The following is a 27822-nucleotide window of genomic DNA, read 5'->3' as shown; positions in this document are numbered from 1 at the left end:
ACACATTTACTTTTCCAATGAAACGCCGTAGATAAAAATCTTGGCGTCAAACAACCGTCGAGTGTTTCGATTTACGTTTATACATATTTACGTTGATGCGTAGCGGTAGAGATAACGCACGGATATCGATCTTAATGTAGTAAGTATTGCTTTATTCGTGCTGCTTCGCGTGTCATGAAAAACGAATTCGAGAGTGAGTGAGTGAAAATAAAGAATTGGAGAGGGACGAGGGAGAGTAAAACAAGTGTCTAGTTCAGTGACGTACTCCGCGTCTTCTACATGATTTTATGGTGCAGTCTGAAAATTCTCTTAAGGCATGTCACGTATCTGTGTGTGAGCCCGATAAAGTATATCAATGGTTTAAGGTTGATTCCAGCTGTAATTGTATATTCTTCGTGACAATGCTTCTCAAACGACACGTAGGTCGAATGTCGAATAAGCAGTGACTGATTTGTTACATTCTCTGTGAAATTGTTAACTGTAAGTATTTCACAGTATTAAAAGTATTGCAGAGTTCTTATGAAAGTTGTACAATCCAGTGTAGCATAAAGCGCAATTGTTCAAATTACTTGTCCATCGTCAAAAATTTATTTAATGTTTTTATCTTAATAAAATGTCATGTCTGTATTAGCTTGTGTCATTAAATAGAGAGCATTGTAAGAACAGTACTCAGTTGATTCTTATTTCAAGACCATCTTAAGTAATGTCTTAAAATGCTAATACAGCTTTTTGATTGGTTGGTGATATTTTTAAATGATAATTAAAACAATCTTAAATATAAGAATTGACTGATTGGTATTCATAGTTGATTCTTATTTCAAGGCTGTCTTAAGTAATATCTTACAATACTAATACAGTTCTCTGATTGGTTAATGACATTTTAAGGTGCTACTTATGATGGCCTTAAATATAAAAATTGACTGTAAATACTAGCCTACGAATACTAGCCTAACTCTTTGAAATAAGTCCTGGAAATAACTAGTTCACGATGGATGCTTTTCATTTAAATTGTCACAGGTATTATTTTATTTTTTTATATTCAATGAGTAACAAAAATAGAAACATACTTTTATTGACTTATGTCACTAAAGTTTACAATTTTTTTACAAAGTTAAGACAATTTAAATTCAACAAACATTTTAGCTAAAAGATATTAATTTAACTCGTAATTTAATTATTTTAATTTTAGGTACATGTATAAGTTATCCGAGTGTATTATAAATGATAAATTTATTTAATATATTATAATAAATATATTTTGGCCTTACTCTTAAAATAATTGATTTATTACTCAGATAATCAAATGAGTTCAAGATGTTATGTTGCTGTTATGTTATAGCAACAAATGTCAACAAATTACGGACAAAGTGCTTCCTCATTATGTGTGAAATGTTGCTTTCACATAAATTCTAAATTTGATGATGATAAATTAATGAGGAGGTCTGTACTTAACAGCATGTTAATGACAACATAATAGACTTGTTCTTTTTTGTTGAACTTTTTGCACTACGTTTTGTAACTACAGTACACTAAAGCATTCTTAATGGAAATTATGTCAAATGTCACTGTACTTTTTTGCATTGCAGCTATACTCCTAAGGGAACTTCTCAAAGTGTCACACCCTGATTTTAATGAAACTTTACACACATTTAGATGATTTTAGAAACTATCATTTGCGGCGTATATTTGGTTTCAAAGGATGAAATCCTGTATGTGTATAGTGGTTTTCAGCTTTTTTGGGTATATCTCGGAAATTATTCAAGATATCAAAAAATGTTTTATGCAAAAGAATTACAATAAAATTACCTCTATTTATTCACATTAATAACATTTTGAAAAAATAATTATTTAAAAAAGTTTTTTTAAATGTTTAAAGAATTTCTAAAAAAATATTATTAACATGAATAAATAGAGGAGATAATTTTATTGTGAAATTTTTGTATAAAACATTTTTTTATATTTTGAATGGTACAACATGTAAAACATTAGATATCATATGTGCCATCAGTTTGCATTATGTGTTGTACGATACTGTATACGAAACGCGAGTGCATCGCGTGTTGTTTCTTTGCTATCAACGTGAGGTGTTATTAATCCTTAACGTTTATTCTTTAAATTTCATAAATTAGTGATATCTATTTGCCCTCATGTTCAGGGTTTGAAAAAACTTAGTTTTTAAAAAAAATCCAGCCCAACAAGGTTTTTCCAGGTTTTATTGGGTTTTTTCGGGTTTTATACGTTTTTATTTCATATAATCTACTAATAAGTAACAAAATTTGTTATTTAATTGATAATAATTCTAATATAAAATAAATTTAATTTAATCTAGTTATGTATAATTTATTAATTTATCAATTCAATTTATTAATTAATATAATAGGTGTACATATATCTATATAAGAGTCACAGAGATACATTCCCTGTTAAATTGAATCTTTGGATCTGACAATTTGTTATTGAATGTATTTTTTTTTTTATTAAAAATGTTTCTATCGCATATGTATGAGGTTTTAAAAGTTTTTTATGTATAGTAAATTTTGTAATAAATTTGCAATTAAAAATGGAATTTTTAACTAATTAATGTTTGAAGAGAGATAAAAATTAAAGCAAAAATTAATTAAATTAAACAATTTTTTTAATCCTTTTACAAAAGAGATAAAAAGAGATTTTATCATGTAAAAAGTCTAAAAGTATTTGTTACTTATAGTATATTTAATATACGTTATCATAAATTTATTTTAATATTAGATATAAATATGTCAATTTAAATTAAGTTTTATTGTATTTTTTTTCTTTACCAATTTTACTATATATTATTTATTTTATTTATAATATTAAATTACATTTATTATAATTTGTATTAAATATTTGATTTATACTATTATTAAAATGTCATATTTTCTGCATAAGTTTTTGTAGATGTATTTTTTAAGTGAGTTTAAGTGGGTTTTTTTTCAGGTGGGTTTACAACCCATTAAAACCTGGTGGGTTTACAACCCATTAAAACCTGGTGGGTTTACAACCCATTAAAACCTGGTGGGTTTTATTGGATTGGATTCATCTCGGTAAAGCCTGTTCATATTGCTAACTCAGTTTGCACATAAGATTTAGCAAATTGAGAGCAACTTTACAATTGTGCAGTTTATTAATTTATCTAATGTGCTAAATCATGGTTATCTGGGTATATATACAATAATATAGTATATAACTATTTAGTGTAATAAATAAAACGATTTAGTAATATAAGAAATGTATAATTTTTGTATTTAAAGTAGCAATACATAAACATTATAAGAATTTAACAGAAAAGTAACTGAAAAGAACTTATTATTTTTTGAGTTATCATAATTGTAAGTGTTACTCTTATTGATAATTTGTAACGATAACACAGGTCTACGAAATTTAGGGGCAGGAGGTCTTATACTTTGAACTTTGAAGGATTTTAATGCGCTAAAAACGACTACGTTGTCCATCATCACCTTCCATTTTTCAAATAATCGCAAAAACAATTTTTTTCAATTTTTAATTTTTTATGATTTTTTTTTGGCTAAAGAAAAAATGATAGCGAGATCAGCTTTACGGCATTTTACACAGAAATATCCCCACAATACTAGAAATACTTTTTTTCAACTTATAAAAATGTTTTATGCAAACCATAAACAAAAAACTTTGATAAAATCGTGAAAAATGGTAAAAAAAATGATAAAATTTGAAATTCTATAAAAACATCTTTCAAAGTTAAAAGCACGAGACCCAATAGGCTAAATTGAAATATATTGTAAATAGTGTCAATACCGAGTCTAACACCAAGTAATCGTGTGTGCATTAATATATTCTTCATAAAAACATTACGTATAGATATTTCGACTAACAAGAAAAGGGACAGAGGTGTAAAATTCCCTCCGATTTTAATGAGCCTTTAATATGTTGTAGTACAGGTAAAAATAAGAGAGGTGTTTTTTTTATACGTGCCAATACTCACTTTTAGGGGGTGAAATATCCCTTTGCAGAAAATCGGTTTTTTTCTTTCGAAACGTATATCGTCGAAACTATAAGAGATAGAGAAACATGTTCTAATTGAGAGTTAAATGGGTTGAAGAGTACTTTATAACAGTGATAAAAAAATAAACATTTTTTTTAATACTTTCTCCCACCACTTACCTATTTTTTTAAATTTTTTATTTTGTTTTTATAAGCAAAATAAAGCTTATAAAGTTATGTTGCAACATTTCCATTTTCCGAAAATAATTAAAAACCACTTCATAACACATGGTACGCATACCCATCCGTGCGCTACGGAAATGTCCTCCTCCAATTTAAACGAGCTTTTAATATGTTGTAATACAGATTAAAATAAGGGACACGTATTTTTTTATACGTGCCCAATCTTACTTTTAGAGGGTAAAACACTTTTGAAAAAAATTGATTTTTTTCTTTCGAAGCGTATATTGTTGAAACTATAATATATTGAAAGAGATAAAAAAAATGTTTTTATTTAAAGTTAAATGATTTGGAGAGGACTTTATAACAGTGATAAAAAATTAAAAAATTTTTTTTAACATTGTCCCACTACCTACCTATTTTTTTCAAAATTTTTATTTTTTTTATAAGCAAAATAAAGCTTATTTTATTACAAATTTAATGGTATATGATAATGTTATGTTGAGACATTTCCATTTTTCAAAAATCATGAAAAAAACACTCCATAACGACCGCACGAATGCGCGTATCATGTGTGTAGGGATGTTTTTAATTATTTTTAGAAAATGGGAATGTTGCAACATAACTTTATCATACATCGCTGAATTTGTAATAAAATAAGCTTTATTTTGCTTATAAAAAGAAATAAAAATTTTGAAAAAATTAGGTAAGTAGTGGGAGAAAAGTATAAAAAAAATTAAAAAAAATTTTTTTATCACCGTTATAAAGTACTCTTCAAGCCATTTAACTCTTAATTAAAACATTTTACTCTATATCTTATAGTTTCAACGATATACGCTTTGAAAGTAAAAAACCGATTTTCTTCAAAGGGGTGTTTTACCCTCTAAAAGTGAGATTGGGCACGTATATAAAGATACGTGTCTCTTATTTTGATCTATACTACAACACATTAAAGACTCGTCAACATCGAAAGGGGATACCTCTACGGTGCGTGGAACGGTGCGCGTACCTTGCGTTATGGAGTGGTTTTTAATTATTTTTGGAAAATGGAAATGTTGCAATATAACTTTATTATATAGAGGAGAAGAGGGTATTATAACTACTGTCGACAATATGGCTACCTCTATTATTTCCGTTATTAGGTGACGTACTCTAACAATTGTTTATGGAGTTATTTGTTTCGCTTTTAGTAGCCCGCTTTTTTAGTAATGCTTTTTTTAGTGAATATGCCAATTACATAATGACTGACAATTGTTACAAGGCATTTTTACTTTTGAGCACTTCTATACTTTTTCAAGGTACACTTTTGACCTTTAATTACATACACTTCTTCATTATTCTTAAACTTGAGTGTGTTATCACATGAATGTACATTTGCTCCAGTATTTTTTTGTTATTTAACTTTTTATTTGGTCGTATACATCTCGAGTTATACAAAGTTAAAGTAATAACATCGAATTTTGTTAATATGGTTTTTTAAGCGAAATTTTTATATCTAAATCTTTTTTCGATAAATCTATTGTCATTCTAAAGAGCAGTGTTTAGAAACATTAGAGACATTATTTTATGCTTGTAATTTAATGTTAAACAAGGATAAAATACTGATATTTTTAATGAAATTTCTAATGGTATTTCTAAAGCTTCTGAACGCTGGAAAATTTTAAATCAGGAAAATTCTAAACAATGGAAAATTAAAAATATTTAATTTTGTAACAAAGTACTGTGTTTCTTTTAACCTAAACTAATTTTTAAAATTATTTTTATGGATAGCCATATTACAACCACTTTTTTTCTTCTACCGATTATGCAGTGCATTAGATTTTTATAAATCACGTCCTAAATAATAAATATTTCATTACTTTAAGTTTAGAATATATCCAACAACACTCTGACGAATGTAATCATCCAAGTTTTAATAGAAAATATTAATTATAAACAAAGTTATTCAATAAAATGAAAATGAGTGCCATTACCTTCTTCTCCTCTACCATTGAATTTGTAATAAAATAAGCTTTGCGATATTTGTATGCATATCGATGTACTAAAACCAGAATACATGTACTATTATTATTGACGCACTAACTACCATGTTTGCCTCGCATTTCCTACGTTTTATGTCCTAATTAAAATAAGTTTATTTTGCTTATAAAAAGAAATAAAAATTTGGAAAAAAAATAGGAAGGTGAAGGAAAGTATTAAAAAAAATTTTTTTTTAAATTTATTTTATTACTGTTATAAAGTCTTCAAGCCATTTAACTCTCAATTAAAACATTTTTCTGTATTTCTTATAGTTTCAACAATAAGTATACGCTTTGAAAGAAAAAAAATCGATTTTTTTCAAAGGGGTGTTTTACCTTTTAAAAGTGAGTATTGGCACATATAAAAAAAATACGTGTCTCTTATTTTTATCTGTACTATAACATATTAAAGGCTTGTTAAAATTGGAGGGGGACACCTCTGTCCTTTTCCTTGTAAATGAAAAAATTATTATCTTTTGACATCCAAATTGGCAATAATCAGTTTGTATAATGCGATTCACTCATTTTGCTGACTATTTTGTTATGCGGGAGTTAGTCCAAATCATTGTTTGTATGGAACTTGACTCACAATTAATAATGCTGATAAATATTTGATTATACTAAAGTTTGGTCCAAATCCCAGGACCGAAATGTTTATATATAATATTTTTGTGAAGAATACATTAATACCCACACGCGATTATCTGGTGTTTAGCTATTTATTGGCATTACTTACTAAATATTTGACAATTACTTTTTAAGAGATTTTTTACATTTGATGGCGTTAAAAAATAAATTGTTTTACTGATTTTCATTCCTACATATCCTTTAGAATATAATATTTTTGTAAAAAGATTTTTTGAAATTTACAATATTAATCACAACTTAAAAACAAAACTTCTATTATATATGGATAGAGTAAAACTAAAACGTGTTTTTCTGGAAACTATGTTTTTCGACCTTGTAGAAGTGATAACTAAAAAACTAATTGAAGTTAGTTTTCTCTTGGTCTTTTTTTTTTTCTTAAACCTAACATTTTTGCGGATGACACGAATTTTGAATGGCACAAAATTAAGTTGTTCAACAAAAATTTTTTATAAACAAAAAGTAACATTTTCTTGATAAGAATCAAATTTAAAAAAATGCCATTTTTATAAATTTGATACAATTAATTTTATTACAGTTCTTGCCATAGTAACATTTATATGATTAATAAAATTCAAAGAAATTAATTTTAGGTAATTTGTAGAAGTTTGATTTTTTTTTCACAGTGGAGGTGTATTTTGCCTTTAATTTGATCGCTATTTTGAGGTATTATAATACATATTTTTATAAATAAATAATGTTTTTGCTCTTTAAATGATAGATAATTTTATGCAACAGCCTGTATTTTTTTTATATATAAAACAGATTTTCTTAAAAAAAATTGTGAAGATAGGCTAATTTTATGACCAACAAAGATCAAAGTTTCCTTAGAGAAAAAAAATCAGTTACTACAATTAACTTTCTACAAAATAACTTTCTTGACGTAAATATGTGTTTCTCAATGACATTATTCGTGAAAAGATAATTATTTCAAGAGAAAATGTTTTGTATACTGTGCGAGACATTGATAACGTTGACCATCATAATGTGTATTTCGTAACAGATATGTCTCAGATTACGGTTACCTCAAGTGGGATGGAACGCAGTATTCATGAAATGTTGAAAGACGCACCCTCCCTAAATGAGAGCGATAGCGCTGTACATACCGGAACTCCGCCGCCTCACGTATCAAACAATTGCAGTGGCGACATTCATCCAAGACCAGCTACCATAAACTTGAGCTTGGGAAGTCCTACAACTCAGATTTGTAAGTGTCAGATGCGAGCATCAAATGAGACAGTACGGCTTTAAAATTGAAGTAAAAGATGCTTGTATTCCTATAGCAGTTTCAGTTTCGCCGAATACACCTGTTCAGAATGGTGACACGCAGACCATGCGCACCACCCAGAGCAAAATTGAGAGTCTGAAGAATTGGAGTATCTCCACATACAAGTGTACCAAGCAATTAATGTATGAAAGATTAGGGAAAACATCACGTACTGTAGACTTTGGTAAGTTAGTTCTTGCGTAAAAGAATATTCCTGGTGGATTTACACTGGACAACAAAATTTGACCTTTTTTTTTATATCATACGTATGGATTTCTGATGAATAATCATTCAATACTTTTGCTTGCTAAGCACGAATCTGCTATTCAAAATTGGCTTTCAGCTCACAATTTTGAGAAAAGTGGTATCAAAGAATCAAATTAATTTTTAATAGTTTTTACAATGTAGTATCAACAACAAATTTTTAAAAATTTTGTTAATGTATGAAAAATTATTAATTTTTGACTTTAAAATGCATATTGTTTGGTTTTGGTATGATTTTTCGTTTTTTGAGATATAGCAATTTGAAAATAGTTTTTTTTGAAAGGCTTTAAGTTTTTTCTTGTTATGCATAATCTGTATTTCTTGAACTAGAGCTAAATAGAAAACATTTTATACTTATGATAATTAATATTAAACTCAAAATCGCAATATGTATATAATACAATTAAGGAGGTTGTCCAGTTACGGATTGAATCGAGGCGTCTGTAGTCTTGTGCTTGATTTGCTTAATAGTTGATTTGGCAACGCTGTGTAAAAGTGACACACACACACACACACACACACACACACACACACACACACACACACACACACACCCACACGCGCACGCACGCACGCACGCACACAGGGTGTCCCATTTTAAATCCAAATATCTCGAAAACTAAACTCAGTAGACAAAAATGTTTCAGACAAAAGTTGTATGATTTCAAGGGGGACATAAGATGGTGTCATTAATTTGATCTTGAATAGTTGCTTGAAGGTCACGTGAAGGACACCTTCAATTTTTTTAATGGGACTGCCTACTTTTTATTACATATTCATATAGCTTATCTCGAGATCTTTCTAAAACACTACAAGAAAATTTATTGTATAAAGAAACATTTATTACTTTAAATCTAAAAACTATAAGAATATTTTCGTAATATTACATATGTACATATTTATATTAATATTTCAAGAATACTATTTAACATACTCTTAATTTACATAATTTTATAGTATATTTAATAGAACATTATTTAACATTAAGTAATATTGTGCACTTACATACAAAATATTATTAAACATTAAATAATATTACGCAGCCATCGCTGTTAGAAAACAACAACTCTTCAAGCGCTTGGCAACCACGATCGCGCGGTTGGATTTGGCGGCGGGCGGGACTAAATCCGCTATTTTTATTAATTTATAACTCGTTAACTATTGCGAGTATTGAAAAATGGTAAAGGACTTTTCTTCTCAGTTTGATTTGGTCTATCAATCTACGAGGGCATAAGTAGCTATTTTCGGACACCCTGTATACAGGGTGTCCCAGACCAATGTATAAAGATTACTATAATAAGGTAAAAGGGATTAAGATAAATCAAAAGGTCTAATAACAGTTTGCGATATTTGCAATAATTTTCGTGTAATAAAATATTAAAGTCAGCCGAATAAGAGCGCATGGAGAGGCAAACGGTTGGTCGCCTGAGCCGTAAAACCGCCCGGCTCGACGCGATGCGGTGCCAAGCTATCCTTTCCCTCGCCGCGCGCCCCTTACCGTCGCCTACAATCGGGCCGCAGTGGGCGGTCCTACGGCTCAGACGAGCGACCGCTTGTCTCTCCGCGCGCTCTTATTCGCCTGACCTTAATATTTTATTACTCAAAAATTATTGCAAATATCGCAAAATGGTATTAAACTTTTTCATTTATCTCGATCCCTTCTACCTCATCGTGATAATCTTTATACATTGGTCTGGGACACCCTGTATATATAGGGCCGGCATTATGTTTATTGTTTATATTAGTTTAGGTTATAAGCTTTGGTTAAGATTGTAACGTAGACATTTGTGTGTGTGTGTGTGTGTGTGTGTGTGTGTGTGTGTGTGTGTGTGTGTGTGGTGTGTGTGTGTGTGTGTGTGGTGTGTGTGTGTGTGTGTGTGTGTGTGTGTGTGTGTGTGTGTGTGTGGTGTGTGTGTGTGTGTGTGTGTGGTGTGTGTGTGTGTGTGTGTGTGTGTGTGTGTGTGTGTGTGCGTGCGTGCTGTGTGTGCGTGCGTGCGTGCGTGCGTGCGTGCGTGCGTGCGTGCGTGCGTGCATGTGTGTAAATACAGAGTGTCCCAATATATGAGGTCGCCTTCCTTTATTTCGTAAATTAGCCAAGATAGACCCAAAAAATATAATATCAAATTAAATGATTTGAACTAAACTTTATTGTGAGCACAGTGGTTACTTAAAGAAATTATCTATGTTAAAGAACGAAGAGACATGCACCTTTTGCATGGTAAAGTAAATATTTTTATATGATAAAAGTTGTAGCGTTTTTTCTAATGAATACAATGATGTATGATTTATTAAAATTATTTTACAAATTATAGAAGTTATGTCGGTTTAAAGTTTTGCGGGCGACTAATACCATTTCAGTTTTGCCCCTGCCGTGTGGCTAACTTTGGACTCCCGCTTTGGCGATTAACGTGTAACATGTTGACATCTGATTATAATATTCGATGTACGTAAAATGTAAGTAATAAGAATAATCTACTAGAAAATCTACAGGTTTATAAAATTATTACACCAAATATTATAATCAGATATCAACATGTTACATGTTAATCGCCAAAACGGGAATCGGAAGTTAGCCACACCGCAGGGGCGAAACTGAAATGGTATTAGTCGCCCGCAAAACTTTAAACCGACATAACTTCTATAATTTGTAAAATAATTTTAATAAATCATACATCATTGTATTCATTAGAAAAAACGCTACAACTTTTAACATATAAAAATATTCACTTTCATGCAAAAGTTGTGCCTGTCTCTTCGTTCTTTAACATAGGTAATTTCTTTAAGTAACCACTGTGCTCACAATAAAGTTTAGTTCAAACCATTTAATTTGATATTATATTTTTTGGGTCTACCTTGGCTAATTTACGAAATAAAAAGGGGTAGCCACTTATATTGGAACACCCTTATATTAGAACGTCCCAAAAGTATCCAAGTGTGTGTGTGTGTGCGTGTGTGCGTGTGTGCGTGTGTGCGTGTGTGCGTGTGTGCGTGTGTGCGTGTGTGCGTGTGTGCGTGTGTGCGTGTGTGTGTGTGTGTGTGTGTGTGTGTGTGTGTGTGTGTGTATATATATATACAGGGTGTCCGTCCATAAATGTCCGAGCAAATATCTCGTAACTGGTTGAAGTTAGAAGAAAGTTTAATAAGGAAAATTTACATGGTTTTTAGTCGGCTACAAAATGCATGTAAAGAAATTTTTTTTACTCCTCACCTTTTTGAGTTATGAAGGTCAATGTAGGTTTTTTAAATGGGTACCTATAATTTTTTTTGCATATTTACATAGTAGAGGTAATTTTCAATCAAAATTATATTAGGAAAAAAATTGCTACGACGCATCGTTTACGAGATAATCGGCATGCAAAGTATTAAAGTAATAATTTGGATCGAGTATTGTTGAACAAATTTGGAATATCAAATAGGTTGTGAAAGTAAACATTGTTTTTTCATGAAATATTTATTAACAAATTAATTAAGAAATGGTTCGAAATTGTTACCATCATGATCGATACAGCATTCAACGCGTTTTATAATGTTTCTTATTGTTAACTGCAGCATTTCTGTTGTAATACTTTCAACAGCTCTAGTGATTTTATGTCGTAAATCTTCTTCATTTTCAGGAATAGTTACATAAACAATATCCTTAATATACCCCCAAAGGAAAAAATCGCCAGGTGTCAAGTCCGGAGATCTCGGTAGCCATCGTACAGGACCATTAGTACCCATCCAACAATTAGGAAATCTATTATTTAAAAAGTTAATTACAGCACGTGTATTGTGTGCTGGAGCACCATCTTGTTGAAAAATAATATTTCGAAAAACTGATAATGGAAGATCGCGTAAATAATCTGAGAAAGTTGTTTGCAAGAATTCCAAGTATTTGTCACCATTAAGATGACCATGGAAAAAGAAAGGTCCAATAATTTTTGTTCCGATGATTCCGCACCATACGTTCACCGAAAATCTGCGTTGGAAACCTTTATCTCTTTTCGCATGTGGGTTCACATCGGACCAAGTATGCACGTTATGTCGATTTTCCATACCACAATTGGAAAAACAAGATTCATCAGACCATAATATTTTATTAAGAAAACCAAAGTCAGTGCGATAATTAACTCGAAGCCAGTGGCAGAACATTAATCGGCGATCTGCATCTCCTTCATGTAAAGCTTGTACTAAATTATCACGAAACGGTTTGAATTTGAATTTTTTTAGTACAGCGTGTACGTAACTTTTCGATGATTCTAAATTACGTGCTACTGTTCTTATGGATGTACGTCTGTTTTCAATAAAACTTAATAGCACACTTGTCTCTTTTTCTTCATCTGTTTTGATTGTACGTCGTTGTCTTGTTAGCGATCCTGTTTGACGCAATTGATCTTCAATTCGTCGAAATGTACGATTATTTGGTATTCTTCGTTCTGGATATTTTTGTTGATAAAGTAATCGTGCTTCATTTTCATTACGCATACTTAAATACCAGATCTCGAGCATATCACACTTTTCCGTAATTGTAAACATTGTTCTCACGCGCTCGTATGTAAACGATTGACTAACAGACTCATACTACCCTGTAATTCATATTACGTGCTATACAAATACTTTATTTACAAATCAAACAGTCGTGTATTTTGAAAAGTTGAAGGTCAGCGATCCTGTTCGATATAACAGACTTCATACGAGCGCGTGAGAACAATGTTTACAATTACGGAAAAGTGTGATATGCTCGAGATGTGGTATTACAACAGAAGTTGGGGGTATATTAAGGATATTGTTTATGCAACTATTCCTGAAAATGAAGAAGATTTACGACATAAAATCACTAGAGCTGTTGAAAGTATTACAACAGAAATGCTGCAGTTAACAATAAGAAACATTATAAAACGCGTTGAATGCTGTATCGATCATGATGGTAACAATTTCGAACCATTTCTTAATTAATTTGTTAATAAATATTTCATGAAAAAACAATGTTTACTTTCTCAATCTATTTGATATTCCAAATTTGTTCAACAATACTCGATCCAAATTATTACTTTAATACTTTGCATGCCGATTATCTCGTAAACGATGCGTCGTAGCAATTTTTTTCCTAATATAATTTTGATTGAAAATTACCTCTACTATGTAAATATGCAAAAAAAATTATAGGTACCCATTTAAAAAACCTACATTGACCTTCATAACTCAAAAAGGTGACGAGTAAAAAAAATTTCTTTACGTGCATTTTGTAGCCGACTAAAAACCATGTAAATTTTCCTTATTAAACTTTCTTCTAACTTCAACCAGTTACGAGATATTTGCTCGGACATTTATGGACGGACACCCTGTATATACACATACACACAAATGTCTATGTTACAATCTTAACCAAGCTTATAACCTAAACTAATATAAACAATAAACATAATAGTGTGTCAAAATGGTTGTTATTAACGAATTGCTAGTAGAAATGCCTGAAAATGATCAAGAAAAATTACCTAGCGTCACAATCAAAAACCTTATAACTTGAGTCCTTCATATAAAATAGACTTTCTATTCTATTTTAATCATTATTACTTCATTATTTTCATTTTAACTATTAATCACTGAAAAATATTTTACATCATTAATAATCATAAATAAGATGTAAATGAAAAGCAGACACAAATACGATTATAACAGCGAGATTGATCATACACTCGACGTATCTGCGCTGTTGCCATATTTACTCAAAATACAGACGAACCCATTGAGAAACATTATTTTTCACCCTAAATGAATTTTTTTTTATATACTTACAGCCAATGAACGCATATTAAAAACATAAATAAGTAATCTTTGAATATTTTATTAATAGTACAAAAATTGTCATTACGATGTCATATTTTATTACTGAGATGTGCATGTAAACATTTGCCAAAGCTGCAGTTTTCCATAAGACAATGTTAAATTTATAAAATTTTAATTATTAATATCTCGCTTATAAACCAAATTTGGGCCTTGAAAATTTAACTGTAACATATATGTATATTACAGTGTACCAAATTTCAGAATTTTTTTCATGTTTCTTTCTGATTGCTGGAGAACCTCCTTAAAGACGAGAAAGGTAATATATGGTTAAGGCAAGTTCGTGAGTAAGTGCTGAAATAATATTTTTAGTGTGGTTGAAATTTCTAATTCTTTTGAACTGTACTGCTACTTACAATTTCAAACACAGCTCTTAAATTGAATCAGAAAAATATCACAGAATTGATAAATCAGTTTAATATTATTGATACTAACTAGCATTTCTAAGATCTCTCATTCTGGAAAAAGTCAGAAATTTGTTAAAAAAATATTTTGTATTTATGTTAAAACCTCGGTTAAAACCGATCTTTACTAAACTTTTTGTGTTAAATTTTTAACAGATTTCAGTATTAATTTAACATAATATGATTGTGTTATTCAAATATTAGATTTATTTTTAACATTTTTTAGCGTTAAAATAATAAATGAATAAATGAACAAATAAAAATAATGTAGTTTGATTTACATTCTAAAATAAATAATGTATTATATGTGTTAACGTACGAGGTCTGTCCCAAAAGTATCCATCCTTTGTATATCTTTGTCCTTGAGTGTCCTATTGTGGAAAACAAGCATTCAGTATTTAGAGAGATCTTGGGTACTTCTATCAAGCGGCACGACCTAACACCTGTTTAGATGGACAATAATACGTAGTTGTGTAATCGTCGAAAATTTTGAGCATCACGTTTCACAATAACCGAGCGAGCTGAGCAGAAAATTGGTATTAAATTGTACCAAAAAACTTGCCCATACATATTCCAAGATAATTAGCGTAATCCGTAAAGTTTATACATGGTAATGATTCTATGAGTAATATACAAATATAAGAGAAGATGACTGTCTCAGTGGACAATGATTATTGTTCCCGCAGGTCTTCAACGTCGAGAACAGCAGAAAATGTGAAATGTATGCGAACCGCAACGAAAATTGTTTGCCTTATTCTTAAACGATTGCTACATTGAGGAGGAAACGATCACATTTGTGGAAAAGTGGAAACTGGCTGTTGCACCACGATAACGTACCTGCTCATTTATCTTATCTGATTCAAAATTTGATTAAACATAGCTTTGTCCAACTTCACCAAACAAGATTTAACCCCCATGTGACTTCTGGTTATTTCTTAAGTTGACAAATCCATTGAAAGGCAAAAGCTTTGACCATATTGAGGAAATAAAACAAAATGCAACGAGAAAGCTGTTGATTATAAAAAAATGATTACTAGGAGTGTTTTCGGAAGTGGATAGAGACTACTGATAGGTCATTGCTTCGAAAGGAGATTACATTGAAGGCGACGTTGTTTATATCGCTTTGGAGTAGCTCTTTCTCATAATGTAGGAACAGATTGAATACTTTTGGAACAGACCTTGTATTATAAACGTCAATTTTACTGAAGAAATATGCTTTTATAATTTTCTATAATTTTGTTTTTAAGTTGTGCCAAAATATTACATTTTTTTATGTTAATTTTTTGTATAATAAAAAGCATTTATGAGAATGGGTCAAGAATTTGAGCATTAATAGGATGAACAATTAATGTTTATTAATCTAACTTTGTAAATAGAAAAAACAGAACGGTTTGACCTTTATTTGGTCGTCCTCAGCTGTATACAAATGTGTTTTGATTTATAATATAAAATAAAAATATTTAATATAATGAATTTAATATAATGAAAAAAACGTTAATAAAATTACATCGATTATCAGATACATAAATATAAGAGACAAAAATGAATACATATAAGTGTAAAGTATAGAGAGAATATATCACTTTCCTCACTGTAACTTCGAATCATAGAGATATGTCAAGTAATAAATATAATGTTTACACTCAAAGAAATAAGTTGTATCACCAATTATAAATTTGTGAACAAATAGCATTTTAATTATGTAAAGTTGTAGAAACAGTTATATGAATAAATTGTAAAAAAATACAGTAATATTAACCATTTGTAATGAAATTAGAACTATAGAAAAATAGTGATGCAGATATAGATAATTAGAAAAATTGAACCGACTTATTAGGCTTATAAATTAATTCAGCCTTTACTTTAACGTCTTGTAACTTTGGTTTAAATTAAAATTTTTTTTGTCCTATGATGATTTGAAAGTGCCAATCTCAAGCTTTAAAAAGCAGTACAATAATTGACAGTCCTGTTTTTCCTAAAAAAAAGAGAGAAACTGTGAACGCGATGTTATTCAAAAAGGAGCATTTGAGCCATTGCATTTTTATCGCATTTCATAAAGTAATGTTGAAGCCACAGAAATGATGTATTTTGTTTTAGGTGATTGGTGATTTATAAAATGTGGAAAAATAGTATTAGAGGTTTAAAAGTAGAGATTTTATTTTGCAGCTGTTACGTCCCGACCGAGCGCGGTCGCCGTTGAGCAGAATACGCGCGTTTCGGCGAAACTGGCTGTTTCGAAGCCTAAGCTTCGGGGGCTCCACAGCCCAGGAGCGGATCGCGGATTTACCGGCGACCGATGGCCTAGTGAGGGGAGTTTTGTAACTTCAGAGGGGGTGCCGCGAGAGCGCGAGTATGGTGGCGTCGGAATTGTTCCAGGGGCTATCTCCTTCTCGGATTAAATAAGTTATGAATTCTTCCAACTCGTGGGGGCAACGGTCACAATCGAGAGGGTGGCGGCGAGCAGCTACGGGCACGTGGCAAAAATCGCACTTTTGCGGATTGTATGGATGGCCAAGATAGATATAGTGGATAATTACCCCAAGATAGTTTCCCTTCTTGGTGCTCGGGTATTTGCTTTTACACTCGAGGCATAATACCGTTGATTCGTCGTCGTTGCAAAAGTATAGAGAGGTTACGCACTGGGCGCTGCGTAGCCATATACCGAACGAGCGATTCACTTCGCGTTGGGCACGGACCGAGAAAATGGCAATGCGCGGCGGTGGGCACATACTTTAATTTACCGTGTAAGATTATTATTCTTCGGGGCATACACACGTGCACGTCTCTTCGATCTCTATTATAGTAGGCTCGGTGTTAAGGTATGGCTTGTCTTTTGAGTCGTACAAATGACGCGCGAGGTCGTTCAGTGCTTCGTAGCACTCGACGCAGTCAACCGCGGTCTCAGGAAATGAGATTAAACGATTGCAGGACGAGCAGCGTATGGCTTCTTCGTCCCCGCCGACAATTAAATAGTGACGCGTGACTGAGTTGTAAAATACGCGGTCGCGAAGGGGGAGGTTATTTTGGCACCTATCGCAAATGATAGTGTGATTAATTTGGTGCTGATGGAAGGTGGCCAGGCTACACAACGCGGAGTTAAGCCAATTGAAATATGGGGCTTGAGTTGAAAAATACGCGTTATGTGCCATGCTTTATTGGACGTTGCGACTTAGCTTTTAGAATGACGGTTGCTGTTGAGACTGTTGCCTCTGCCTTGGTGGCCGCTCTGGTCAGGTGATGATCGTCCTCGTCCTTCTCGGCTGTCCGGTTGTCTTTGGACCTCGACCGTGATACTTCTGGTTATGCACTACACTCGCGTCGCGGTGTTGCGTGCATGGAAGCGGGGGTGCATGGAAGCGGGGAAGGTTAAGCGTGGAAATTAAGCGAAAGCGTGTGTGTATAAACTACCCTTTTATTACTACGATATAAAGGGTAAAAGAAGTGAGTTACAAAAGCACAATTTAAACTACGATTACATTAAAATTAAGCTTACAGTAAAAATTTAAAATAGCGGTGGATTTAGGATTAGGCTTAGAATTAGAATTAGAATTGGAATTAGAATGTGTCTCGATTTAGGATTTGAGTTAGAATTTGAATTAGAATGGATTTTCGAATTAGAGTTAAAATTGGAATTAGAGTGACTCGTTTGGATTAGCGCGAGCTAGTAGCTCAGGAGAACTCGGTCGCTACAATTGCGACACGGAACCGTCCTGGCTACACTAGCCCTGATCTGTACTGTTGAGTTCGAACTGCACTGCACTGCACTGCTCTGCCCGGAGTCGCGGGCTGCATCTCTATTTATACGATTTTTGAGACAAAGCTCTGAAAAAAGCGCGGCAAGTCGGTACCCTTAGTGGGGGTTGATGCAACCACTCAGATTTCTTAAATGAGGAACCTCAAGTTCAAGTGCCGTGCGAGCGGACTTCTCCGCCGCGACCATCCGGCACTGAGAAATGTCAGGGAAATGTCAGTTCACGATTTTATGACTTTAACGGTCGCGCAACAGATTTCTCTGTCGCAGTGTCTTTCAAGTGCCGTGCGAGCGGACTTCTCCGCCGCGACCATCCGGCGCTGGAAAATGTTGGATTGAGATTTTATTACTTTTCGAGTGTCGTAGGCGCAGTTTTCCTCTAGCAACCTTCCGTCACTGGAAAATGTTAAATATGATTTTACGACTTACTGGCCGTGCGTGCAGATCGCTCTGCCGCGACTATCCGGCGCTGGGAAATGTTAAATAGACATTAGTCTATGATTTTTATGACTTGCTGGCCGTGCGTGCAGATCATTCTGCCGCGACTATCCGGCGCTGGAAAATGTTAAGAACAGGATGCGACCTGACAGTTAGATTTGTTAGCGAATGCCGGCTTGCCCGTCTGTTTTATACCGGTGTCGAAAAAATTTATACTCGCAACGTCGCGGACGTGACACAGCATAACAACAGCTCCATGGAATTATCCACCTATTCTGGTTGTTTCAACATCATCTGGCTGATATATATTTTAAAATACTGGAAAAGACCAGAAAAATCTTCATAAATTTATCTATTAAAAATTGCAAAAGTTTGTGATAATATTTGTTAGTTGTTTGATTAATGGGACAAAGTCATAGAAAATAATAGAAATTATTTCAAATATTAAATTTCTATTTAATTTTTTAAATAAGTTTTGATTTTTATGAAATTGAATTAAATTATACACATAATAGATTCAAACTCAGAATCTCTCATTTCTAGCACTTAAAGCTCTATACCTATTTTTAATAGTTATGCATTAATTATACAATTTTATTTACAATAACTACAAAATAATTTTGAGCTATATGCGTTAATTCGACATATAAAACTTATGTATAATTGTCGCTTTTATTGTTGCCATTATTAAAAATTTTTCTCTGATTGTAAAAATAGTTCTTTGTTGACAAACAAGAATAATTTGCATTATTTGTATACAACATTTGTGTTACCTTCTAACATATTTATTTGTCATTTAAATTATGCAAACACAAAAATTTGAGTGGATTATTTGTATAATTTAATAATTTGTGTATTTAACATAAATTTTGAAACTTAACCAAAGTATTAATATTTATTTTTAGGGTATCATCAAAACTGAAGCTAGCTTTAATTTTTACTGACATATTCGTTATCAGGACCACAATTAATAATTGATTATTTTGACATACATTTTCATTATTGATCAATATTATTTTTACTATTGTTGTAGAATATTAATGAATATTTTCTATTTGTTTTTGTGTTTTAGAACTCGAAACGCAGATTGAATTGCTCAGAGATACTCAGAGAAAATATTGCAATGTTTTGCGATTGTCGCGAGCTTTAGCGTCACACTTTCATCACGTCGTTCAGACACAACATGCTCTTGGGGAAGCATTTTCTGAATTAGCACAGAAATCGCCCGAACTTCAAGAGGAATTTCTGTATAACTCAGAAACGCAGAGAAATTTAACAAAAAATGGCGAAACACTTTTAGGGGCCTTAAATTTCTTTGTTTCCTCTGTGAATACCTTATGTAATAAAACGATCGAGGACACTCTGCTTACAGTGAGACAATATGAAACTGCAAGGTATTTTTTCTATTTTTATTTACAGAAAAAAGCAGATTTAAATTAAAACTTCCTTTTATTTATCATTGCAAGAAGTTTAAGAGTTTTCTACAAAACCAAAAAGTTTTCAGGAAATAAAAAATTTCTCATTTTTAAACTGCCCATTGTATAAATATGATCATTTTTCTTTGGACATGTACTATCATATACTGTCAGTATCAGCGTTACTTGACTTGCGTGGAAATAGCACGATCCGATTTTGCACATTGCGTTTGTGTGTGTGCTTATTCATGCGTGCGTGTTTTGGGACCGATTGTGTACATTCGTTTAACTGTTCCCAACGTTTGTATGTTTGTTTTCTTCTCTATTTCAACTTTATTATAACAAAATGTCATCTATTGATTATTTTCAAGGGGCAAAATTTTCTGTAATAAATTCATTATGTATTCCATTTTTATGGCTTATTTTATAAGCATATTCGTATTTAATTTTATTTCACATTTTTATTTATGTTTCTTTTATATATGTTCATGGAATCCACGTGATTCTGCAACCTAAAAACTATAATAAAAAACATACTAATTTTACTTTTTTGCTGGAAGCAAAAATCGACTATTTTTACACGTCTTCCTTTATATTTACTACTTATTTATATTTTTTTTCGTTTTTTGTTTGATTTTCACTGGAACAAAATTGCTCACAATATGATGCTATTGATAGAAAATGATTTGGTATTGTAAACTAGATTTTTGAAGAAAATGGACTTGGTTTTTGTAGGAAATTTTATATATATAAAAGCAATGATTATCTTGTTTATATATAATCTTTCTTCATAAAATTTGATAATTTTAAATTTCAGCAATATATGTGTGTGTGTGTGTGTGTGTGTGTGTGTGTGTGTGTGTGTGTGTGTGTGTGTGCGTGTGTGCGTGCGCGCGTGCGCGCGCGCGTGTGTGTGTGTATACACACACACACATATACACATACACATACATATATATATATGTATGATATATATATATATATATATATATATATATATATATATATATATACAGGGTGATTCAGAATAATCCGTTGTTTTTCAAGGGACGTATTCCCGGTCGAATTCTAAGACGATTTTTCCTTTGCCAAAAATTTGTCAGACGCTTAGATTTTGAAATATCAGCCGATTAAGTTAGCGTATCACGGGTCAAATACAGATGTTACGCAGGGGCGGCGCACTCACCGTTACGCGCGGGTGTGTCGTAAGGTGCCTGCTGCGCTAAGCTGATACAACACACAAGTCTTTCTCCCCTCTTACTCTCTCTCTCTCTCTCTCTCTCTCTCTCTCTCTCTCTCTCTCTCTCTCTCTCTGTCACATCACAATGCTAGCTTTAACTTAAAAATGTAATTAATTTTCTTCTTAATTTTAATGATTTTAATAAGAGAAGTGCCAGGAAAGTCTTTATACAGTCGAAGAATCGAACAAAGAATTGCACGAAATCTAGACATTTAATTACATTTAATAAATTATGTCATCGCAAGTATTCAAACAAATATTTATTAAAATTTAATAACTTTTTTTCTCAGTGTAGAATCTCTTGATATAAAAAAATAATTTTATTAAAATAAATAGAAAAATATTTTTCAATAAATTTTATTATTATAAACAATATTAATCACTACTTTACTTTTAAATTGCCGCGTTCTAATTTCTGTTCGACCAATCACGCATTCATATTTGATCATAACGTATCCCATAAAATCAGTCGGCTCTTTCCTGTTGTCGAGTAAACACGTGTTGTCTGTTCGTCGCGCGTAAACACGAGTTTTATCGAGATACATATTTTCGCACGCCAAATGACTAATAATTATTTACAGTGATCGTTACTCGAAGTGATCGTTAATTAGTTACTCAAGTTTTATTGATCAAGTGAATGAATTGTGTATTATAATATTAAAGTGATACTTTACGAGAGGATCAAAGAAACTTTGGTCTGTCTCATCGTGGAGACAACTAATTGATCGCTGTACAGAATAATACGTAAGTAAATGCATGTCCAAACTTGTTCATGCAAGCACGCGCGCACGTGCGCGCGCGCGTTTGCTCCCCCTCCTCTCTCTCTCTCTCTCTCTGTAACAAAAAAAGTACTACTGTTTCTGAAAACTCGAGATGTAAATACTTTTGTAGATTTCGTGCAATTCTTTGTTCGATTCTTCGACTGTACAAAGAATTTCCTGGCACTTCTCTTATTAAAATCATTAAAATTAAGATGAAAATTAATTACAGTTGTAAGTTAAAGCTAGTATTGTGATGTGACAGAGAGAGAGAGAGAGAGAGAGAGAGAGAGAGAGAGAGAGAGAGAGAGAGAGAGAGGGAGAGGAGAGAGGGAGAGGGAGAGGGAGAGGGAGAGGGAGAGGGAGAGGGAGAGGGAGAGGGAGAGGGAGAGGGAGAGAGGAGAGAGAGAGAGAGAGAGAGAGAGAGAGAGAGAGAGAGAGAGAGAGAGAGAGAGAGAGAGAGAGTGAGTGAGTGAGTGAGAAGGGAGAAATACTTGTGTGTTGTATCAGCTGAGCGCAGCAGGCACCTCTCGACACACCCGCACGTAATGGTGAGTGCGCCGCCCCTGCGTACCATCTGTATTCGACCCTTGATACGCTAACTTAATCGGCTGATATTCTAAAATCTAAGCGTCTGACAAATTTTTGGCAAAGGAAAAATCGTTTTAGAATTCGATCAGGAATACGCCCCTTAAAAGACAACGGGTTATTCTGAATCACCCTGTATATACATATATATATACATATACATATACATATACATACATATATACACATATACACAACATACATACACATATATATATATATATATATATATGTACATATACGTACACACACACGCACACACACACACACACACACACACACACACACACACACACACACACACACACACACACACACACACACACACACACACACACACACACGTATAGGTATATGTATGTATGTACGTATGTATGTATATATACAGGGTGATTCAGAACGACCTATGTGTCTCTGTAAAGACGTGTTCTTGGATAAATTCTGAGACGATTTTTCCTGTACGAAAATTTTGTCCGACGCTTACTTTTTGAATAATAAGATGATAAAGTTAGTGAATCACGGGCCGTGTACACATGGTGGCGGCGCAACTCAACGTCCGAAGCTAGAGACCCTATAATAAGAGACTGGCCAGCAACCAGATTTCGTTAAAATCCTGCGAGTGAGAAACGATCTCACTATCCCGCTCTTTCACAAATAACAAAGTATACATGATATGTTCAGCGTAGTATGTATGTATAAGTTATCCTTTACGCAGCGTCAATAGCGTGATTGAAATTTAATATGATGGATGTTCAGTTGAATGTTGCAATAATTCTTTATCAAAAGAGCAAAAAATGTTGGACGTAAAGATTGGACGCCTACAAATAATTCGTATCTTTGTGAGGTTAAGTAACATATTCATTATGACAAAATCATAAGAGAACATTAAATATAAAAATTATGTCAACATATATTATTTAGATTAATATACAAAACAAGTTTATAGTATTTTTTATAATATTTATTGATAAATATTACGTATATTTAAAAGAAAAGAGTAATTACAGTTTGCATTTAAACGGGAGTTGATGAAAAATTGTCTAATCAAAGTGACGAAAAATGCTCCAATCAAAAGTGGCTCCCTTGCTGGCCAGTCTCTTATTATAGGGTCTCTATCCGAAGCGGGCGCTTATCCATGTCGAAGGGTGAGTTGCGCCGCCTTTATCTACCATGTGTATGTACACAGCCCGTGATTTGCTAACTTTATCATCTTATTATTCAAAAAGTAAGCGTCGGACAAAATTGTCGTACAGGAAAAATCGCCTGCACCGCAAAAGAAATTACAAAATAATTGATATTTTTTAATTCTACATTCTTTAATTATCTTAAATCAATTATCTTTTAATTTTTAACATCTTTTAAATAATAATTTACAAGGATTTTCTTTTTTTTTTAAATTTTTGCACGATGGCTGAAAATATTCGCGTCTTATTCTTTAAACGATATAACCGAGAACTGTCAAACTACAGTCACATGTTCGGTGTTTTATCAGGACTTTGCGTGCGTGCGTGCGTGCGCATACACACTCACGAAAATTATTATTAAATAAGAAGAATATTATACAAACAAGAAAATTGAAAAAAAATTACAAAATTCTTTGTGTAAACAAGCTATGTCTAAGACTATGCAATCTAATTCAATATTTAACAATTCGAAGATACATATTTTTAAAATACAATGTTTTTTGTGTATTATATATATTTTATTTTATGTCAGTTTCAGCCACACTATTATATAATGTAATAATTTGTATATAGGATAGAATACGACGCGTATAGAACTGATCTAGAAGCTCTTGTACAAGCTGCAAAATCAGATAGTAACAACGCAGCAAGGTTAGAGGAGGCACAAGCTAATTACGAGGGACACAAGCAGAATTTTGAAAAATTGCGCTCAGATGTTTCCATCAAGTTGAAATTTTTGGATGAGAACAGGGTATTCTTTTTTAATTTTTTTATAAATTGTAATTAACAATTGGTTAATTGACATCTTTTTTAATGAATCACCTTATTGTTTTAGATTAAAGTGATGCATAAGCAATTGCTGTTATTTCATAATGCTGTATCTGCTTATTTTTCGGGAAATCAAACCGCATTGGAGGCGACTCTCAAACAATTCAACATCAAGGTGAAATCACCGAACTCCACCTTACCATCGTGGCTGGAACAGTAGTTAAATTAGTTTGAATATTTTGTCCTACCGCGAAGGATGCGAATGTACGTGTGTATTTGTTCACCGATTTATTCTGAATTGCAAAACACAAAAGGTAGAACATTTATGAAAAAAAACTCTACGATTGCCAGTACATATTGTGAGCTGCTGTTTATTCTGACAATTTAATAGTGTAAAATTGCTAAATTTCTGGTGTAAAAACATACTGAATTTCAAGGTGGAGTATTGATTACAATATTTATTATTATTGTTATAATATTTACAAGGTGTTTCGAATTTAAATGTCAAAATTTTAAAGTGTGTAAATGATTGTTATATTAAAAAAACTTTAGAAATGTTTATTCTTGCTTTAAAAAAATGCATTTAAAAATAACTGCAGAAAAGTTTATTTTTTCTTATTTATTTAATTGTATTGAGCTTATACATGATAATTTCCTAACAATTCCTGTTTTTGTAAATGTATCTTTAGTCCATATTATTTTTAATGGAAATCAATTGTTATTCTGAAATGTTTTAAGAAATCAAATGCAAAAATACGTGATGTAATTTATGATATAATAAATTGAACAACTTTTGAAAATAATATGAACGGTATTTGCGATACGAGTAATTAGTGCTAGATGCAATATTTTTATTAGTAAAAGGCCGACATTTTGAATAATACCTTCATTAAGAAAGTGACAATATGGATAAGGTAAAATGAAAATCTTGTTTTTTGCATTTTTTTCAAAATGGGCAAAGAAAAGGATTCGTAAAAAGATTTTACTAAAAGATGTTTGTTTATCGATCTCTTACACGCTCCCGAAATATTGGCATTTAATCTCAGAATATCCTGTATATAAATAGCATGTGATATATAATTAATAATTCTTTAAAAAAATTATACAAATCAATAGAGGAATCTCGACTTTCCGGAAACGTTCCGATAATTTCTAATGCTAAAATATTTGAGAGACAGCAATAGAGATATTTAATTTTTATATTTTTCTTAAAGAAGTTTCAAAATGTAAATATATAACGTGACAAACGGAGCCTTCTATTTTACATTAGTGGTATTAATTATTTATTATCACACACATACATGCGCGCGCATATACATACGCACACGCACATGTTTGGCACATGCATAATAAGCATACAGTTTAATAATGATAACTATGTTTGTTATAAAAAACTAATCTTAATAGATTAATATTTAAACTACGATTCATATATTCTTTCATAAAAATTTTTAAATTAATATGGCTAAATTTATAAGAAATAATAAGTTAAATCCGGACTATCGAAAATGTCAAATATAAGGTTAACAGACTTATGTCAGTAACAGCGGTTCTTAATGCTAAATAATAATTTTTAATCTTTACAATTTCCAGTTTATTCGAATTGCATGCCGCATATTTGCCGGACTTGAAACACAGTCATGAAACCGGAATACGTAATATTAATGCTTCAGAAGCATTTATAAAATACTAGAAGGACTAAATAATTTTATTGCGAAAAAATAACATTCTAGCCACGATTCAAATCTGGAGTCCTTTCTATATTCTATGTAGGCGCCATACCAATTCGATTCCTCCAACATATGACTCGGTAGTCGAATTGGTAAGATACCTGTACGGAATGTAGGGAAATTCAGGTTTAAATCTTGTTATTTTTTGCAATAAAATTATTTTCATTTTTTTCAGGAAGGAGAGATTTTTATAAATATTTTTGAAGCATTAATATTATGTATTCTGGAGTCTTCATGATTGTATTTCAAATCCGACGAATATGCGGCACATAGTTCGAATAAGCAGGAGTTTGCAAAAATTATTATTTAGTACTACGAACTGTTATGACTAACCTGTATCACAATATAGGCTTGCTAACCTTGTGTTTTAAATTTGTAAGCTTATTGTTTATTTATGATAAAATTATTTAATTTTATCTATTTCAAATTAATTTATTAAAAATAAGAAAATAATTGAATGATTTAGAAATCTTAAATATGTATTAAAACATATTACATTAAAAGTGTAAATTAATTACACATTAATCCTCCATTGCTTTTGTACATACTTTATGCATCTTACTATATGAGGTAAACGCTTTCATCATATTTAATTTTTTGCAGAGTAGCATAAAAAATGGCTTCTGAAACTTTTTAACTTTTCACTTACCATCTTTTAGAATCTAAAAAAGTGTAAATAAAATTTAAATCTAAAATTTCGATTATATTTGTATGATTATTTTCTCAATTTTGTTTAGTAACATTTTTATTAAAGATTGAATGTATTAACGTGTGACACATCTGAACACGCCGCTGGCGAAAACACATACGTACAGTCGATGGGACTCGCATCATTACTTAACCTTTAATTAATATACTATGACAGCAAAAAACAGTTTCATTCTTACATTTTTACATGAGCTGTGTTGCTGTTGCAACATTGACTGTGTTCACTATTTTTATTTCTTTTAGTATTTTTTTTTCTCAACAGTCATTTTCATGTGATCTAAGAAAACTATTTGGCAATGTTGCATTAATACAGCGATACAGGCGTGGCACAGCGCTAAAATGAGAGTACTTACATGCGTTTGCTAAACGAGAGCAATGGAGGGTTAAAAAATATACAATTTTAATTTAAAAAAAAAATGTTTTTCTATACCATATACTTTATTAAAATTATTATATTTTGTTTGTATTATCAGGAACAATGGTATATAAATACAATAAAATTTAAATAAACATTATGTCAACAGTATAATATTTTGTTTAATACTACTTTTAAATTAATTTATCAGAAAAATGGATTTAATTTTTATATAATAAATAAAAGTAATTTAAAAAAAAAGAAAATTACATAAATTGTTTTTTTGAAAATGTTTGCATAGTTAA

At 31.7% G+C, this 27822-nt stretch overlaps 1 protein-coding gene and 1 long non-coding RNA gene across 8 annotated transcripts; both read left to right on the top strand.

Annotated features, from left to right (window-relative positions):
• LOC105194011 (arfaptin-2) lies at positions 1-27568 on the top strand. Of its 7 annotated transcripts, none has more exons than XM_039455782.1 (6): positions 1-139; positions 7828-8031; positions 8090-8275; positions 19844-20165; positions 24530-24707; positions 24792-27568. In XM_039455782.1, exons 2-6 carry the CDS (start codon positions 7830-7832, stop codon positions 24942-24944), a joined length of 1041 nt encoding a protein of 346 aa, XP_039311716.1. In that variant the 5' UTR covers positions 1-139; positions 7828-7829; the 3' UTR covers positions 24945-27568. The 7 variants fall into 7 exon arrangements, with proteins under 7 accessions (XP_039311716.1, XP_039311720.1, XP_039311721.1 ...); XM_039455786.1 differs by having other exon boundaries at positions 2-139; positions 8108-8275; XM_039455787.1 differs by having other exon boundaries at positions 10-480; positions 8111-8275.
• Positions 13601-16231, top strand: LOC120359164. The gene is made up of 2 exons (XR_005575991.1): positions 13601-15192; positions 15269-16231. It is a non-coding gene; the product is annotated as an uncharacterized LOC120359164 (long non-coding RNA).
• Positions 27569-27822: the final 254 nt, after the last annotated feature.

The sequence above is a fragment of the Solenopsis invicta genome, chromosome 12, assembly GCF_016802725.1.
Source record: "Solenopsis invicta isolate M01_SB chromosome 12, UNIL_Sinv_3.0, whole genome shotgun sequence".
In the NCBI taxonomy this organism is placed as follows: Eukaryota; Metazoa; Arthropoda; class Insecta; order Hymenoptera; family Formicidae; genus Solenopsis; species Solenopsis invicta.
This window is presented reverse-complemented; position numbering and strand designations above follow the sequence as displayed.